The sequence below is a fragment of the Clupea harengus genome, chromosome 22, assembly GCF_900700415.2.
Source record: "Clupea harengus chromosome 22, Ch_v2.0.2, whole genome shotgun sequence".
NCBI lineage: Eukaryota > Metazoa > Chordata > Actinopteri > Clupeiformes > Clupeidae > Clupea > Clupea harengus.
In genome coordinates this window covers 17,813,190-17,831,617 of record NC_045173.1, presented here as the reverse complement: position 1 = coordinate 17,831,617, position 18,428 = coordinate 17,813,190, and the positions used below count along the sequence as shown (strand labels likewise).

General features: G+C 42.9%; 1 protein-coding gene across 5 annotated transcripts in view; it reads left to right on the top strand.

Moving 5' to 3' along the window:
- The window catches only part of camsap2b (calmodulin regulated spectrin-associated protein family, member 2b), a 36,150-nt gene that overhangs the window by 9,589 nt on the left and 8,133 nt on the right, over window positions 1–18,428 (top strand). For 3 of the 5 annotated variants that reach the window (XM_012835165.2, XM_031559443.1, XM_031559445.2), the window contains exons 3-12: window positions 4,481–4,642; window positions 6,653–6,736; window positions 10,050–10,082; window positions 11,655–11,796; window positions 13,541–13,680; window positions 16,104–16,194; window positions 16,299–16,392; window positions 16,569–16,594; window positions 16,748–16,817; window positions 17,543–17,794. In XM_012835165.2, coding sequence (XP_012690619.2) covers window positions 4,481–4,642; window positions 6,653–6,736; window positions 10,050–10,082; window positions 11,655–11,796; window positions 13,541–13,680; window positions 16,104–16,194; window positions 16,299–16,392; window positions 16,569–16,594; window positions 16,748–16,817; window positions 17,543–17,794 — 1,094 coding nt within the window. The remainder of the gene's footprint in view (window positions 1–4,480; window positions 4,643–6,652; window positions 6,737–10,049; window positions 10,083–11,654; window positions 11,797–13,540; window positions 13,681–16,103; window positions 16,195–16,298; window positions 16,393–16,568; window positions 16,595–16,747; window positions 16,818–17,542; window positions 17,795–18,428) is intronic. The other 2 variants (XM_031559446.1, XM_031559444.1) reach the window with 1 other exon arrangement.

Sequence of the window (18,428 nt, the reverse complement as noted above, 5' to 3'; positions counted from 1 at the left end):
AAGAAGAGTAGTTGGGTGGAGTAATGTTAGTCTGGACTGAAGTCATCCAGTCTCTGCACGCGAGGAAGCCTCTCTGATCTCGCTGGAGTCTTCTTAAGCACTCGCAGTATGTCATTCACACACACATCCCCTCTTAGTGAATCTGAATAAAACATGGAGGGTTTTCCTTTTAACTGAGGAAGCATGCTGTTGAGGAGGATTTGGCACGAACCTTAGCAATGTAAATTGTTTTGGTATCATTTTTATCATATCGTACCGCATGTGAGTACTGTTTATTTGATAGTCAGTTAGGTGATGTGACCGTGAGGTAAAATAATTATTTTAATTATAATCAGGTGCAATTTTACTTATTTTAGGGATCACATCCACATAAACATTGTGTTAAACTACTCGATGGCCAGGCGTTCGTTTACAATAAACCCTTTTCCATAATGTTTATAATAAAAAAGCATAATGTAGTCAGGCCTCTTACTGAACCTGCTCTGTATTGACCAAAAGCCATGCTAAGCTTACAGCTCACCAAACAACACACACACACACACACTTGCCCTGTAAAGGGGCCTTGTTTATTCAGGGCTGCTGAACTGTGTGTGTTTTACCCACATTAAACCAGCACCAGCGTCACACTCTCCCCCAAGTAGAAAACATTACAGCTGCACCCACAGCCAAAGATGTTACGCAGAGTCCACAAGTTCAGAGCAGACAGACACACTGCTGTGAGACCCACATTGCTGCAGTGGATGTGGATTTGCCAGGTGTCTTCTCTGGCCATGGAATGACATGGCCTGGTGCTCCTCAGTGTTTGGTTAGGCTACTTTGTGCTGACTTTGTGAGTCAGTAGTTTTCCAGTTTAAGCTGGGTTTCCTGGATAGGAAGGTTCTGACCAGACGGCCATGCAGCAGTGAGCTTTGCACAGTGGCCTTTACCTCTGGAGATGCACGTCTTAGTGCTAATCAAGCTTTGAGTTTGTCTTCAATTACTGCACCAGCAGTTACACATTTTAAATAGTTACAGCAATTTTAGCTGTTCAGGGTGACATAACCTGTTTCTTTATATCAACACATTAGGCCATGCTAGTGGAGTACAATCAGCCTAGTCCTCTCTGTGTTATGTCCTTAGTAAGATAATACCCATACATGTCCTGTATCATGTTAGCACTTTGTTTTAATGACTGTCGGGTTATTTGAACCTGGGTTTGTTTTGTGTTTTAATTACGAAAATGGAGAAACTTAATCAGCTTAAAGTTTTAAAACCGGTTCTTCAGTCAGTTACACTGTTTTTCTCTATATACACATTAGCGCATGCTAGCGGTCTGTCCTGAGGTCTGGGCCTCTGCATACAGCACTGCACGTATCATCACACTGCAGCATTTTCCCAGCCACGCATGACTGCATGTCTAGCGTGTGCCTTGCAGAGGTCAGTCAGACTGCAAAGTGTCATTAGGCGCTGACATTAATCCAGCCATAGTAGCTTCAGCTTTATACACTCCTTAGCTCCACTGGCCTCCCGCTGATTAAACACATAAGGGGGAAATGGTTCTGTGCGTTTAGGATCATAGTAGTCGATATCAATACTTATTGATACATTTTAAATAGCTATTTTAAAGGTGCAGTTCACTTTTTGAATCCAGTAGACTTTTTGTAAAATTCAGCAAATTGCTCCTCACAATTCTCCATCTGTCAGTCTAGTGTATGCGCTGGAAAAAATGTGTGTGTTTGAGGAGCAGAGTTAGCACCGCAGGGGAGTGGCTGGTTATAGAGGCTGGAGTAATTTGCATATTCATAGATCCGTGAATACTAAACGAGACAAAGGTGCAGAGCTGCATCCAAGACATGTTAAGGCCATGAAGGTATTTTGTTTATAAAAAAAAAATACTTTTGAGGCACAGAGATGAGTTTTTAGTGGGGTTAATCATTTAATTCATTCATAAATCATTTAAGACTTTAATTTAACTACTTTAATATATATATATATTAAAAAAAAAACATTTGAATGTTTTATCATATGGCATTGCAGCTAAGTACCACTTCATTGTAGATTATGGGCTGTTGCTGTAGATTTAGCAGAAGCAGGAGGTGACTGATTACAAGTTGCATGCTCCAGTAGGTGGAAGCAGCTGAAATGATCAAATCCGAGAGTAAGGTCAACAGATGTCGCTGAACGGTCACGTGGTTCATGGACAGGCAAATAGTTCCACACCAGTGATCCCGTCCAGCGATAAATGGGAAATTGACATTATTATTTCAATTGAATTAAATTGAATAACGGGTCTAATGTAGGTGCAGCTGCAACCATTGGAGAGAGATGCCAGCTCCAGGCGCCATTTGCTCCTGGTACTTTATTAAGTTCAACAGCCTAAATCCATTTATGTAGCCAAAGTGCACTCCACAAATTTCACTTTAAACTATGACAACCGCTCATAGTTGTTAAAACTATAAACTTTTGAACTTGATGCAATGCCATATTGAAATAACCAGTTTCATTGAAGTCAACTGGAGTAGTGCTAGTCAGTCTCTAGTTTAGTCAGATCAAACAGGTTCGGTCTTGGTCAAAACTACACAATTTCTAGACAACTGTGCTCTGATCTAGTCAAACCTTTAAAAACTACCATCCTTGTGAGCTCACCTGTTAATCTTCCTTGCTTCTTTCCTAACTGCTCTCATCTTTCACTAGCATTCAACTCTGCTTGTTGTTGTGGAGAGGGCAACCGGGCAATACAGCTGATAAGTGATTGGCTGTTTATGTGTCTCTTGTGGCACACAACATAATCAAGAGATGTGATTGGCTGTTTCTTAGTCAGGGAAAAAGCACGCTCTGGGTTTGTTCATGCAACCGAACTTCATGTATTCATATGTGTTTTTTGTGCTGACAAATTTGCATCTAACCAACCAAATGTATCGAAACTTTTATCTAACAAATGTCTTAATGCAAGTGAGCTATTGTCTATCGCGGCATGTATGGCCCAGTCCTAGTACAGCGTATAGACATATATACCGTTTACATCGAAGTTTCACATGACTGTCCTTCAACTGACCAAGCAAAGTAGTTCACATGTATATACTGTTCATAGTATTTCTACATCGTTTGGTTTTTATCTAACTATATATCTCTACCTATCTATCTACCTATGTATGTATGCATGTGTATGTATGATAATGTATAGTTGCATGTTCTGTATATATGGATTTATTTGTGGCTGCATTCATGTATGGTTGTGTGCATGCATAAGTGTATGCATGTATAGACATGAACAGCTGTGGATTTTCCTTCGATGGGAAACACAAAGATCTAGTAAACTGGTAAACAGAAATAGCTCCTTTATGGGGTTGCTTGGGGCCTGAATGGAGGCTTGTGTACTGAGTGCCGTGTTTGAGTCACAGTCTGTTAGGTTGTGTTTTTGCCTGGGAGTTTCCTAGTGGCTGTGATGCTGCCCTGAGTGTAACATCGCACGTAATTGAAATAACAGCATCATGAGAGAGATTTGGAAAGACAGAAAACCCTTTGTGGAGAGCCAAGCGAGTTTAAAAGGCCATTTCAGTATTTGTCTGCCATTTGTTTTTATACCACTGGCGCTATGTGAATGGGTTTTGAGTTCACAAGCACAGAAGTATGCAAAGGCCATTAGCCTAAAGATAAAATTGTGCACTTTTACTATAGAGCACAGTACCTTAAATAGACATCCTTAGCTACTCCCAAACCCTTTGCAGCCACATTAGTGTGCCTGCAACACTATCCTGCCACAGTAAGTAAAAGGCCTGGAGACTTAGCAAACAGGAAGAGGCGGAGTTTAACCTAGAACAGAGTGGAATGCGATTGGAAAGGCCAGCAGAATGTCAGTCTTTGTGTTGCTCTCTGCTTCCTGTTTCAGTAGAGGAAAAGAAACAGCTCTTTGACTGTCCAAATAAAGCAACTTGACTTTTTAAAAAGTGTCTCTTTTGTTATAACACAGAGGCTGCGGTCGACTAATCACGTTCTAAGTCTTTTTCTAACCACTTTCCTTGACCTTGATGGAAAACGTCATGAGGTCAAGGAAAGAGGTGAAGGAGAATTCATTAAGATTTAGGAAAAGACAATCACAGTGTTAAGAGAATCCGATTGCACTAACACTAGACTACGTAATTATGCAACAGTGGATGTTGCTGACGTGGGTCTTTAAATGTTGCTGCCGCAAGAAATTGTAAGGCAGTAGTCTTTCCTTTCCATAAAGGATGGTCTAGTGTACCCTATGCTAAAGGATATAAGACAGGAATCATTCAAGCACCTTTCCTAAACATTTAGAGAGTTCGACCAGCTTTTATCAGGGCTGCCATTTAGATACTTCCAGGTCATTTATCTCAGTTAGGAACCTTCCTAAGCAAAAAAGACTATTTGACCACAGCCATAGTCTAAATAAAATCATTAGTCCTAAAACATGGACAGGGATTAAATAAGTCCCTTTCAATTGAACAAGATTAAAGATGGCGGGTTTGTTTTGCTTCAGAGCTGCCACCTGGCGATGATTGACACGCTGATGATGGCCTACACGGTGGAGATGGTGAGCGTGGAGCGCGTCCTCTCTTGCGTTCAGCGATACTGTCCGCTCTTCCCAGACGAGGACATTCCCTACGATGCAGAGGATGCTGTGACGATCTGGCTAAACAAGGTTAGTCTCTGCCCCCAACCCCCACTGCCTCCACCCCCAAAAGAGATCCCTTATATCCTGTCCGGCATCAGAAGAATCTTGAGTTTGGTCGAGAGTGTAGCGGGAGGAATTCTGGACTCCCAGGAGGCCACCGCTGGCTGAAGTTTCACTCCCACCAGGTCACTGAGACCAGCTGCTCAGGAAACTGACAGACATGTCTAAGATTCTCCTGTGTCTGTCACACAAGGAAAAGTGACCCTCAGAGATTATTTTAGTTTGGAAACCGTTACACTCAGCTGGTGAACACACTACACTGCTGGTGAACACACTACACTGCACTACACTGCTCATTGGCACGATGACTTGGGTTTAGGCCTCAAAGATAGAGAAAATAATGTTCTTTTAGATATATAAAATTAAATGAAATAAATGCTTAAAGAAAAATTGAGGCGTTTTGTAGATGACTCATGCATATACCAGAAGAGAGTCCACAAATCTATCATCTGGATCAAATCCCGGCCCAGACTTACCAGCCTTATGAATTGAGGCAGCTCATAAATGCCCCATTTAAATCCTGATTTAAACTAATCGTGATTAAAGTTTAGATCTGCTTACAATCATCTGGATTTTATCGCTGTGTTTTTTAAACAGTGGATTTAGGGGATTTGACTTTGGGTTTTAAAAGGATAGCAGCTGAAGGCTGTGGCCTGCAGCCATGGACCACTAGCATCGGCAGGCTCCCAGATAGAGGCTTGGTGCTTGCATGGGTCTGGCAGAACTGCGCCAGATCTGGGCCAGATGATGGCCAGATTTGGGCTAGACCTATTTCCGTAGCTAGCAGCTGTTAGCACTAGCTTTGAGCCCTTTAACCAAACGAGCTTGTCCTTTAACCCATTAGAAATTATATTTCTTGTGCGCTCCACTAGTTTGGGAATTATTTCACAATTAAAAATCATCAGACACTCTGAGCCAAGTTCACACAGTGTTTGAACTTGGCTCAGACTGGCCTCTAGTGAGCCTGATGTAATTTCTCAAATTACACACACATTATCTCCTAACTTACTGAGTGGGAGATTCATTCGCCGATATCATGAAATGCATTGGAATGTTACATGTGCTGTAGGTATAGGGTTGTCTCTTATTCTCTGTAGGGAGTGGGGAGGGGTTATTTATTTTTTTCAACTAGCCAAGCTGAAAATGGACGTATTTGTTTACATTCCACAGAGGAGAAGCTCATGTGCTTCCTGCTCCAGCACAGAGGTTACAATGACACATGCACATAGAGTCACACACACACACACACACACACACACACACACACACACACACACACACACACACACACACACACACACACACACAGTCACAAGCAAAGCTCCTCAGGCTTTTTCGAGCGTGCCATGCGGTTGGAGAGCTTTGCCTTAGAGCCAGTGTTTTGCATTGCTGGCTATGGACTCCCCTAAGAAAAGGAAATAAGCTCAAAGGTGGGGGTGGGGAAGTCTTGGGATTTAGACATTTTCTGTTGCATATCTTAGATTTTTTTGTCTATTATAGAGCCCTGCCCTTTGCCACAGACTGGATACCGGGGAGTAGTCAAGCATGGAATCATCAGGAGAACACATTGTACAACGATCTAAAAATGTTAAAACGTGCACATTAAACTGCCTGAAAAATGGCTGTGTTTTAAACCACGTTTGGAACAAAAGTTGAAAGGAAAATTACACTATGTCAACAGAGAAGAACAGAATATCTCTTTTCTCCTCCCGAAATGTTCTCCTCTTCGGCGGATTATTTTGAAGGGTCTGAACCCAACATGTGACTCATAAGGCCTTGTTTGCCATCTCCACATCAATATTTAAATGAGCAGTAGGAGACAGCTGACTGACCATTACATAAGAGGTTTTATAACATGACCTGGTGTGTGTGTGTGTGTGTGTGTGTGTGTGTGTGTGTGTGTGTGTGTGTGTGTGTGTGTGTGTGTGTGTGTGTGTGTGTGTGTGTGTGTGTGTGTGTGTGTGTGTGTTTGTCCAGGTGAATGAGCATCTGAGAGACATTCTGGAGCAGGACCAGAGGACCAGAGAGGCACCCCCTGGGGAGAACACTGGAGCCCAGAAAGTGAGTCCACACGCACACATTAACACACGCGCGCGCACACACCCCCACACACACACACATAAACACACACACACACACACACACACACACACACACACACACACACACACACACACACACACACACATACACACGCACACATACACACACACAGAAAATGTCGTGTTACAGCAGGAGATGAATCACAGATATTAGCATACCATTAAGTATATATGTTTGAAGAACATATGGAGTCCTATCATTTAATAATTTACATGAAAGAAAACGCATTACTACATCTTGTACTTTACAGGGCAGTTTGCAAACACAGGGTTTAACAGTTAATTTACCGAACTAAATCCCTGAGATGACATATAAGTTTGACACATAAAACACTGAATGTAGGGTAATGTGTGGATACTGAATTTGTTGGTTTATAGGAACTATTGACACGCACTGTGAGCTCATTAAGAGCAGACTCCCCTCTCCTCCGCTACCTCCCCTCTATGCTCGGCCAAGAACAACAAACCTGTCTCATGTGAGACAATCTCATTCTCTCTCTGGGCTGGTCAAGTGCAGTCGGAGCGGTGGAAAGAAAAGCACAAGAGGCCAAGACACAGGAAACAGTGAGCGCTTCTTTTTTTCTCCTGCCCGCTGCTCCTGCATATTTTTACAGAATAATTGCTCACTGTAGAACGGTTCTGCACTAGAACCAGGGCAGATCTGTTCCAGAAGTCAGCTGTTATCTGCGTCGCACGACCTGTTGGCCTGATATACGGTACTGTGTGTGTTTCTGGCAGAATTGTTTTAAATGATTGCCAGGGTAAAGTGCAGAAATATTGAATATTGAATATTTTAAGACTTGTGAGATGTCAGATGCATGGATCTACCTGAACTGCATGACCGTCTCCTCTCTGTGAGGTTGCAGTGGGGATCACCATTAAATCTTTACACAAAAAAAAGATGTAGTGAAGACTCATTCACCTTTTTGTTATTTCTGTAAAATGTCATCAAATTCTAAATGCAAGGTGGATTATAGCAAGATCACACACACACACACACACACACACACACACATAGAAAGACACACACACACAGTACAGAAGCCCTTTGAAGCCGTGTAACTCCATAGTCTGTTTGTGTTTTGTCCACAATAAACCCAATTAAGCAACAACAACCACAAACAGTATCAAAATGATCCGACCTGGTTGAAGGCTCAAATACGTCCATGATCTATTTTATATCCTTAGCTGTATTTAACAAAGTAAATCAGATAAAACATACATAAACATCAAGGTAAAGTAAGACAATTTAAAACTAAAGCCATTATTGTGTAAAGGTTGGGTTACAAGAGCAGAGAGTTTCCCATGGACAACCTGAGGACATCGGTCAGACCTTCAATAGCCCATCAAAGAGCTGCAACAAAATCCAATCACCTCCTCATGGCAGGAGAAGCCTTTCAGCAGGCAGGGGCTGTGGGAATATCTCTGTGAAGAGGCCCATTGTATCAGAGAGGGAAAGAAAGAGAGAGAGAGAGAGAGAGAGAGAGAAGGTAAGGGACATGAGGAAGAGAGAGACAGAAGAGGGAGAGAGAGAGAAAGAACAAAAGGCTCATGACTCCTGGATGAGGGGAAAGAGGAGATCTGGAGAGGTCAGGACAGGCCATGTTGCTGTGAGTTGTTTCTTCACAGATCTAACCAAAGGTGATTTACCCAATTGAAGGGACACAAGACTTAATTTGATCGGGGTTGCACAGTCAACAATCCACACCTCAGTTTGGACTGAACTACACTTAGTTGTGTGTGTCTGTGTGCGCATGCGTCAATATGCCATGTGTGTGTGTGTGTGTGTGTGTGTGTGTGTGCCTGCGTGTGTGCCTGCGTGAGGCCTTAAGGCTCAGGGTAGTTTTGCTTTAATACAGATTTACTCCCTGAGCCTTCTCATTCAACTGGCTGCCTCACAGGCTTCAGACTCTACCGAGAGCACTAAATCCCTCAGTGGTGATCAAGAAGGGAAATATTTCCATCTCTCTCCATTTTTATATTATATGCTTAATGAGCAGCACCCGTAGATTACATTTACAGTAATCTTCCTTATACCACTATTGCTTTAAACTCTGAACTAATTTACCTAAGTACTGAGCACCAGACACCACCTCATCAAAAAGCAGGCCTGTAAAAGAGGGATATAAAAGCACCATTCACCTCCATTGGTGCCAGTGACTACGGAGCAAAATTATATTTGATAAATTGTCCACTGAATTACATTTTAAATAGAGCTCTGCTTAGCTGTATCAGGCCCTCAACATAAACTCAAAGCAAATCTCAAATCTCTTCTTAGATTAGATTGCATCCTAGTTCAAATGCAGAGTAAGTACGCAGAATGCTGTGTTAAGAGTCTTCATGAAGTCTTCACCTTCATGAAGCTGCCTAATGCAGGAATGCTGATCTAGAGTCTGTCCTGAACTTAAGGTCATGATGAGGTTTGGGTATGATCAGGGTGAGACTGAGACCCAAATCAACACTTACAGTAATTTTCCATTGCAGTTATTGTTAAATGCAATCTTAGAATATAAAGGCTTCTCCTGTGTTCTTTAAAAAGGGGATGGTCCCTCTGTCAACATAATAGCTGACTCTGGAACGGGACTGGCTCCGGTCAGGTTCTGATCGGGTTCTGATCCACAGCTGATCAAGGTCAGTGCCTTTCCGTAATCAGCCGTTTTCAGGGTTAGAGTAGCACTTGTCCGTGAACAGCTCAAGGCTGCAAAACTGCTGGAAAGATGAAGGGCAAAATCTCAAAGTGGCACTTCAAAGTAGTTCTCCAAAGGGTTCCGTAAAGTCCCTATAAAACTTCCCCAACTGCAAGAACCCCAGGGGATTGCTTCAGTGATTGCGCCTTCTTTTTCTAAGACTGTATAGGAGTCCTTGCACTCTCCATGGCACCCTTGGCACCCTTGAATCCATACAATTATAAATGAGTAGAAGGGACTTAATTACATATTTTGTTTCTTGATTTTTTTTATTCGAACCACAACCGTTAGATAACTTAGTGGCATAAAATGTATTTGTGTGTGACTTTGATTTGATTTGAGCATTTGAGGCGTTAAATGGTATCCATAGCAGTAATACTGGGTATAGCACTGGGTATATCATTGTAACAGAACATGTAAGAGCAGTGCTTCCATCCACTCTACTCAACTCTGATTCTATGCTTGGATCTGAATAGGGCTCACCGATTGACCAATGACACTGCAGCAATGTTAATGGCTCTTCCTCTCTCCTCCCTTCTGTCACTCTTGTATTTGGTGTCATCTCGTCTTATTTCCCGGCCCAAGTCTTCAGCCAAATGGTACTGGAAACTGGTACCTGTAAGTCCCACCATCAGGTTCTCTACTTCTCCTTCCTGTCCCTGCCCCCTGCCCCCCCCCCCCCATGTTTGTGTTTTTTGCCCCCTTCCCCTCCCCTGATTGGTTTGTTGTCGGTGTCCTGGTGCATGTGTGAACCAGGGGAACCTAAACTACCCCAGTCTTGCCCATCCCAGAGCTCTTTCTCCCAGTTTGATGCCCCTCCATAAATTTGACCCCTGAACCTTGACTCCCAGCCCAAACCCATTCCCAGTTTGATACCCCACCCTAAGATTGCCCCCCTCTCTTTCGATTTGACCTCTTCCTCCCCCTGTGATCCCCCTTTCCCACACTCCCCTCCAGTGGACCGTCATAGTTTAATCCGTGCTTTTTGTTCACACATATTATCCCCAAGCCACTAACACTGTGCATTTCATTCAAAGAAAAACACGTTAGACAAACATGGCCATTCTTTCCTTTAACAGATCACAGATGTTTGGTTCAGAATGAAATATCTGATTAAAAACAGTCAAAACAAAAGTGGATGTGGAAGCAATGTAGGCCGAAACTCAGATAGCTGTATGGAGCTCCTTCATAGCTGGACAAATGCCTCCCATGCACACTGACAGCTTCACAGTCTATATGACTGGACTGATAATTAAAACATGAATACAGTGATGTATAGCTGGAGAGTTATGGTATCTCAAAGGCGTAGACAGATTTAATGTATTTTAATGTATCTCTCTGCCAAAGCAGCATTATTAGAGTCTAAATCAACCCCTTGGATGCCCACTTTAGGACAATTTATTATTTCGAGCTCAGGTTAATGGAAGGTGCTTTCAGTCTAGACTAATTTCTACATTTCTCTTTCTCTTCCTTTCTCTTTCTCTCTCTTCTTCTTCTCTCTCTCTTCTCTCTCTCTCTCTCTCTCTCTCTTTCCCACTACTCAGCAGAAGTGCAGCCCAGTGCAGAATGCCCCCCCTCTGACAGACTGATTAACACTTCTCCTTAAACTGTACGGGACCCAGAGATGGAATCGCTCCCCTTATATCAACACAAAGGCAGAACAATAGAGATGACTAATGGGAGATGCAGAGTAAAATGTGTTTTCAGGGAGACCCTGATGTCAGAGTAGATAGAGTCTATAAGGCACAGGGTTCTGTGGCCTTAATGACGATGTTATTGCTTCTAGTGCCCTCCTCTGCATGCTGTAATTCCCCCTGCTGTGGTCATTGCCCCTCTTTGCCCTGCAGTGGATAAATAACTCACAACTAAACCGCTCCGGAGACCTCTGTGTGTTTTTGTGTGTGTGTGAGACAGACGGAGAGTGTGTGTGTGTCTGTGTGTGTGAAAGAGGGGAAGAGCAAACTGCGTGTGTGTGTGTGTGTGTGTGTGACAGAGAGAGAGAGAGAGAGAGAGAGAGAGAGAGAGTGTGTGTATTGTTTGAATGAGTGTTGTCCATATGCATGCCCTTGTATGCTTGTGTATGTCTGTGTATGTATTTGCATTGTGGAGGTGGTGAAGTGGGGTTGTGTGTGTAAGTGCCTCTGTTGTGCCTCCGTCTGAGTGTCTCTGTGGGCTGTTTTCCCTCTGCAGTCGCGCTACAGGAGGGAGGACATCAAGCCCAGGCCAGCTCACTGCCTCCCCCTGGTGGACAACCTGCTGAAGGACAACACAGATGGCTGCGCCCTGGCTGCCTTGCTCCACTTCTACTGCCCCACCTCTGTCAGGCTGGAAGGTTAGCTAATACTCCTTTAAAATGACACAGTGGCAGCCACAGATATGATCTTATCTACTGTCAACTGAAATCTTTTTGACTTTTTTTGACTTTACGTTAGGCATATCAGTGATGTTACATTCACTGAAACTGGAACAGTGTGTACTTTTTGCTATTATTGTGGTATATTCACACGAAAGGAGTGAAGTCAAGCTGTGCTTGCACCAGGCATCATGAGTAATCATACTGCAAAAAGACTAAATGAAAACAGAACAATATTCACTTTTATTCTGTTGCTAGTATGTTCAAACAATATGCTAGAGTGAGAGTGGGGTTGTTAAATGATATGCCCACGGCTGTGATTCGTCTGTAGGCACGAGGCCAGAGGCAAAGTGCTGCAGGTAATCACAGCACCATGAACACGAGTGTCATATTGCTTTCATACAACAGTTATACTACTGACTAATTGCGTTTTTACGACACCAGATTTAGTTTTCTTGAAAATAGTTCAAGTTTTCTCACTCCAAAACTGTCAAATGTAACTTTAAAGGGGGGCACTGTGGTGCAAGCAGTAGCCCCGACCACATTTGGGCTTGACCGCCATGGAGGACCCGGGTTCGAATCCGGCCCGATGTCATTTCTCCTGTCCACCCCAGCTCTTCTCCCTCTCATTTCCTGTCCCACTCTTCACTACACTATTGATTAAAGGCACAAAAGCCCAAAAATAAATCTTAAAAAAAAAAAAAATGTAACTTTAAAAAATCGCTTCCTGCTATTCTGCTCTCTTGTTTTGAATGAATGGAATGTTGACATACAATTCAACGGTTAAAGTATGGTTTAGGTGAAAAGTTAAGGTGGAGTTGTGCCAGGATATCCCCGCTCATGGAATGCCTCTTGTCCAATTGTTTGACCAGACCTTACTATTATGTAAATGTATTTACATCTGAAAGTGTGGAATAAAGAATGATGTATAACATCAGACATCAGCACTAATACTGATGCTGCCTGCGTTAGTGCCCTTGCACTGTCCGTGTGTTCAGGCATGTATTCTGTCAGTCATGAGTTTGTCTCTGTTGAGCCAGAGGGGGTTTAGTAGCAGGCACATAGCACCCTGAGCTGCTGATAGGACCCGACAGCTTCCCCCCCTCCCAGTGACCTGACCTCCCCAGCACTCAGCACAGCTAGTCAGCACCAGTAGATATGGAGCTGGGGGGTGGCGGGTCCACAGTAGGAAACAAAGAGATTGAAACCTCCTCTGATCTTTGGCCTTCCCAGAGTGGACTGTTTGATAAGAGAACAAAGCCTTGGTCACACAGTGGGCAGGAAGTGGACAACAGAGTCGAAGTCTTTGGGAAATTAACTGAGAGATAAACCAGATGTCCGCTTCCTTGCTCGAGCTCGTGAGACCTGTGTGGACGCAGATAGCTTTAAGGACCATGTGCTGTTGCTGACACCAGGTTATGACGTAACCTCCAAACAAACATTGGTTAGATTCCAGGCGAGCCCAATCAGAGGAGGAGGAGAGCGTCTCAGTAGGCCAGCCTCCATATTTCAGCTTTCAAAGATAAACAGGGGGCCTGGAGTTTCCACACCCTTAGCGTGTCTTGTGAGTGTGTGAGAGAGTTATTCTGTGTGACGTCACTAACTGTTGTGTGTGTGTGTGTGTGTGTGTGTGTGTGTGTGTGTGTGTGTGTGTGTGTGTGTGCGTGCCTCTACCCCACCCCTCTCCGCTCCTCCCCTCCCCTACTCTTCCTCCCTCCCTCAGATATCTGCCTGAAGGAGACCATGTCTCTGGCAGACAGCCTGTACAATCTTCAGCTGGTGCAGGAGTTCTGCAGCGAGAACCTCAACTGCTGCTGCCACTTCAGCCTGGAGGACATGCTCTACGCCTCTTCCTCCATCAAGGTAGGCCTGGGAAACGCTTTTATGTAAAACCCGTTACTGTCAGGAAAGTCAAACATTTTATCATTATGCCATTCAGCAGATGATTTTATGCAAAGCTGTTTACGTTCAGGAAGTGTAAACACATGGTAATAAAGAGACTCTTTGGGTACTGGACACATTATCTTAGTGTTGATAAGCACCTGCCCTAGTTAGTTGATTTAGATAAACATTTTGAAGAACTAACTTCACAAATTAGGCACACTGCTGAAACTCAGTGTGCTCAAGACAGATTTACAGACGTGTCTGACTTTGATTTAAGATTCTGGTTTTGGCAGCAAAGCAGGAGCAGAACTGTTCCTGGATTAGTTTATGAAAATATTGAATTGCATGGAAATTACACACAAAACCACAGATGAGAGACAAGTAATGGAATGGACAAACTGAACTACTATGAATGGTAGTGTGTAGAGCTGTGTGTGTGTGTGTGTGTGTGTGTGTGTAGTTTGCTCTAAACAGAGCATAGAGGAGCATGGTGTTTACAGACACAGACACATTTAAAAAGTAGCGACTGAAGAAGTCTTATGAGTATTTAGGAAATTACCGTTTGGAGGGAGTGAGTCACGCAAGGTTTGAATGAGGTTGTGTGAGGTGAGGAAACTGAAAGAGGGAATGGTGTTGAGCACAGGGTGTGTTTGTGTGTGTGTGTGTGTGTCTGTATGGCCTACTGTACTGCCAACTCCAATGAGAGGCTGAGTCACCCTAACAAAGCATGAGGAGAACACTCGCTCCCTCTGGGCTGAACTTTCTCCCTGCCCGAGGATAGATTCGGATGGCTGATTTTTTCCCCTTTATTTTTTCATCGGTTTCTATATATATGTCCTGCGTCTGTTTCTGTTTTTGTCTCCCGGCAACAGCCATGTTGGAAAGTTGTGTATTTTTGAAGTTCAGGCTCAGTTCAAATGGAACTGGATTCAGGGCAAGACAAATACTACAAAGTTTTCATTAAATGTTTTCATTTTCTAAGTGATGCTGATCTCACCTCTATGTATATAATGATATATATCCCATTGACAGGAATAATGATTTATATTTCAGTGACAGGAATAATGATATATATTTCAGTGACAGGAATAATGATATATATTCCATTGACAGGAATAATGATATATATTTCAATGACAGGAATAAAGTAATACATTCCAGTGACAGGGTAGTAGCCGGAGTACTGGCAATTAAATGGTCATAATCCTAAAACTTACTAGAGAAACGGAACATACAGTTACGGTTTTGCCTGGGGGCGTCTTTAAAGTTTACATTTCAGCATTGCACATTTTCTTTCCTTCTCTTGCATAGTTCTGAGTTTCATAAGTGCAGCAGCCTGGTGGCCCTGAGATAGAACAAGAGTTTGTTACAGAGCAGAAGTGTGAAAGCGGGCTTCAGGCACATGACACTTGGCATCAAGCCTTTTGGAGGAGAGAGGGAACGAGAGAGAGAGAGATAGAGAGAGGGAACGAGAGAGAGAGAGAAATAGGGGGAGAGAATGACAGAGTTGGCAAAAAAAAAGAAGAGAAAAAGGCAGAAAGTGAAAGTGAGAGAGATATAAAAAAAGGAGGGCAAAAAAAGATACAGTGAGAGAAAAAGCAAGAAAAACAGAAAGAGCGAGAGAGTGAGAGAGAGAGAGACAGACAGAGTTGGCAGAGCTGTGGTATTCAGGCATTCGTCCCACACCGCATACTGGAGGCCCTCTATGCCTCGTGAATATAAACCAGTTGTGCCTGCCTCGTATTGGCTGTGAAAGGCAACAGCACTCATCAGATGTACACACACAGACACACACAGACTAATTTCAATTCATAAACACAAGCCAAACGCTTTAATGAAGGGGTCTTATTCTACTGTTTGTTACTGAGAGAATATGTTTGCACAGTAAAGGGTTTGTATAGTGCAGTGCTCTCAGTGGTACAGTCACATGGTTTTAAGAGCATCGGAATTTCACAAAGAAGGACAAAGGGATAAGAAAATGGTCTGATTTAAGATAGCAAAGCTATAAAAGTCTCTTGCTGACATCATATTTGGACTGTCATGCGGTGAGGACGGGTCAGACTTGATTTGGCCTCTCTTGAAAACAGAGGTTATGCAACGGCAGAGATCTGAAAGGCAAACAGGCAAATTCAGCTTGATGCAGTGTAAGTAATGAGTTGCAATGTGTGTGACAAAGGTCTGTTGTTTACTGTTGTTTTAATTAGATGAATTGTGGCTTGAGGAGACATCCTCTGGACAATCTTGGCAACTGCAATCGGAGCACAGTAACTCTTGTTTGGGGGAAAACACACACACTGTCCTATTTGTTCTGAGGACACATATTTGATTTGTATCCATTATCCTCTCTCATTGGTCTCTGCTGGCTGTGTGTGTGTGTATGTGTGTGTGTGTGTGTCCTGCAGAGTAACTACCTTGTGTTTATGGCCGAACTGTTCTGGTGGTTTGAAGTGGTGAAGCCTTCCTTTGTACAGCCCCGTTCCCTCGATGCCAAAGGTGAGCAGGTCCAACTACAGACTACTTACCATTTGTCTGTGTGTGTGTGTGTGTGTGTCTTGCAAGTTTTCTAATAGCGTAACTGTTGGTCTTGGTTTCGATAGTTTCAGAGCCGACACAGTCGTCAACAAAAATGGCTCCCATTTCCAAAAACAAACCTAGCTTCATGGAGAGATCATGTAGTCCTGAGCCTTCAAGGTGTGTATGTTTACTCTGCTGTTTACCGTTTAGCTGATAACATAGTGTGCACACTTTGATCATTTTGCTGATAAGTTCAGTTAAACTAGCTCAAAATGCTGAAGTATTGTTTGTTTACCTGGTTGCTTTTAAACATCTTGGTAAACATGTTCTTTTTTTGTTTTAAATTCTAACAGCTCACAACCAAATGCAAAACCCTCAGGTAAGTGAACAACTACTGTATTTCTAAAAAAAAATCTTTTGCAGCTGTCTTGCAGGTTTTAAAATGATCTTACTGTTAAAGTAATATACATGCAGATTATTTTGCACAGTGTCATTTTGGGCAGAAGAGTTTTAATAGGGTTTTTCCTTGCAGCTCTAATAAAGCGATCTTCCTCTATGTCTTATGTGGATGGCTGTGTGGGAACATGGCCCAAAGAGAAACGGTGATTACGCTTTACATTAACCTTTCATTCATTAATATTACATAATGTGTTTACATATGTTTACATGCATTTAACATGAAAAAGCTATTTTGTAAAATAGAGGAAAGAAGTGTGTGTACAGGATCTTTTAATTAACATTCTTCATGGCATTGGTCGGCCTAAACATGCAAAAAAAACCTAAAAGAGTGTCAACACTACAGCTAATTAGCATTACTCTCTAATATCAGTTGCTATAGTTAATGCATTATTGAGTGCATCTACAACATTTAATGAATGTCAAATATGGTGAGTGTGACCATTGTTCCCCAGGGGCTTTCACTTTACTTCACTATAAAATTTGAAATTATAATTACATTATAATATAATTAAATTATAATAGAGTAAATTGTAGGAGTTCATTGTAATAGTATCTTGTTATTGTTACAAGAAGGTAATGTTTGACTGTCAGTCTGTTTGTTTCATCTATTTGTCTGTCAGCAGTGTTATGCAAAAACAAACAGATCAATTTTCATGAAACTTGGTGAAGGGGTGAAAACATGAGCCAAGGAATAACCCATTACATTTTGGTGCGGATTCACATCAAGGGGTGGATCCAGGATCTGTTTTCAGGATAGGATGCATTGGTCTTGGCAGAGGTCTGCTCTCTCCGAGAGAACCTTCTAGTTAAATGGAGCTTTAAGTAATTTAGCAAATATCATGAACGGACTTCCTCATCCCTGACCCAGGTCCTCTGCTCACGGCATCTCCTTTGAGATCCCCTTTGACGACGAGGTGGTGCCGGTTCAGCCAGGCATGACCCGCTCCGCCAGCACAGAGGGCCTGGGCTTCAGGGCGCACCACACCAAGCGGGACATACGGCGGAACCTCTCCTTCCAGCCCGTCAACGGCCAGGGCGGCTACATCCAGGAGGAGGAGAGCAACGAGGCTGCGGGGACCAACAGACGAGCGGGAAGGCCTCGCATCAGGACCGATGCTAAGTAAGACAGCCGTTGTGTCCTGTTCATTTGTGCTCTGAGGTGGGAGTGTCTGTGATGTGTGCCAGTTGTTTTATCTGTGGGAGCATCAGGGTATGGCGCTTAGCTGTAAGCAGACTTTACATGGGATGTGAAAGCTGTATTAGCATAGAAGTGCTTAAGTTGCATATGCAAACACATAGGAAAGCTGTAGGAAGGCCGAAGCCATGGGGAGTATAGTTATGGTTATTTGACAGGCGTGTGTATGTCACGTGTTGTGTTTTGTTTAGTTGTGGTCAGAAGTTAATGTAATGTAATTTGTTCCCTGGACAAGGCACATTTAATGGGGGTGGGGGTGGGAGTGTCTGCAGTGTGTGCTGTGTGATTTAGTCATTGCACATAACCTCATTACCCAGTACTGAAGATGCAAATTGTGTCAGGCCGCAGTCAACTCGTGACAGATTGTTCATTAGCCTGCCTTATAAATTGGCCATTGAAATAATTAATTCTCCTTATCGTTTGCATTCTATATAGTGCAATTTAATTTGCTCCCTCCATCACATTTAACTTTTTCATAATAGCAGCAATGACACGTGTGGTTTACCCTGATGCCCTTTTTCAACACAGCACTCAGGAGAGAACTGAATCAAAACAGAGT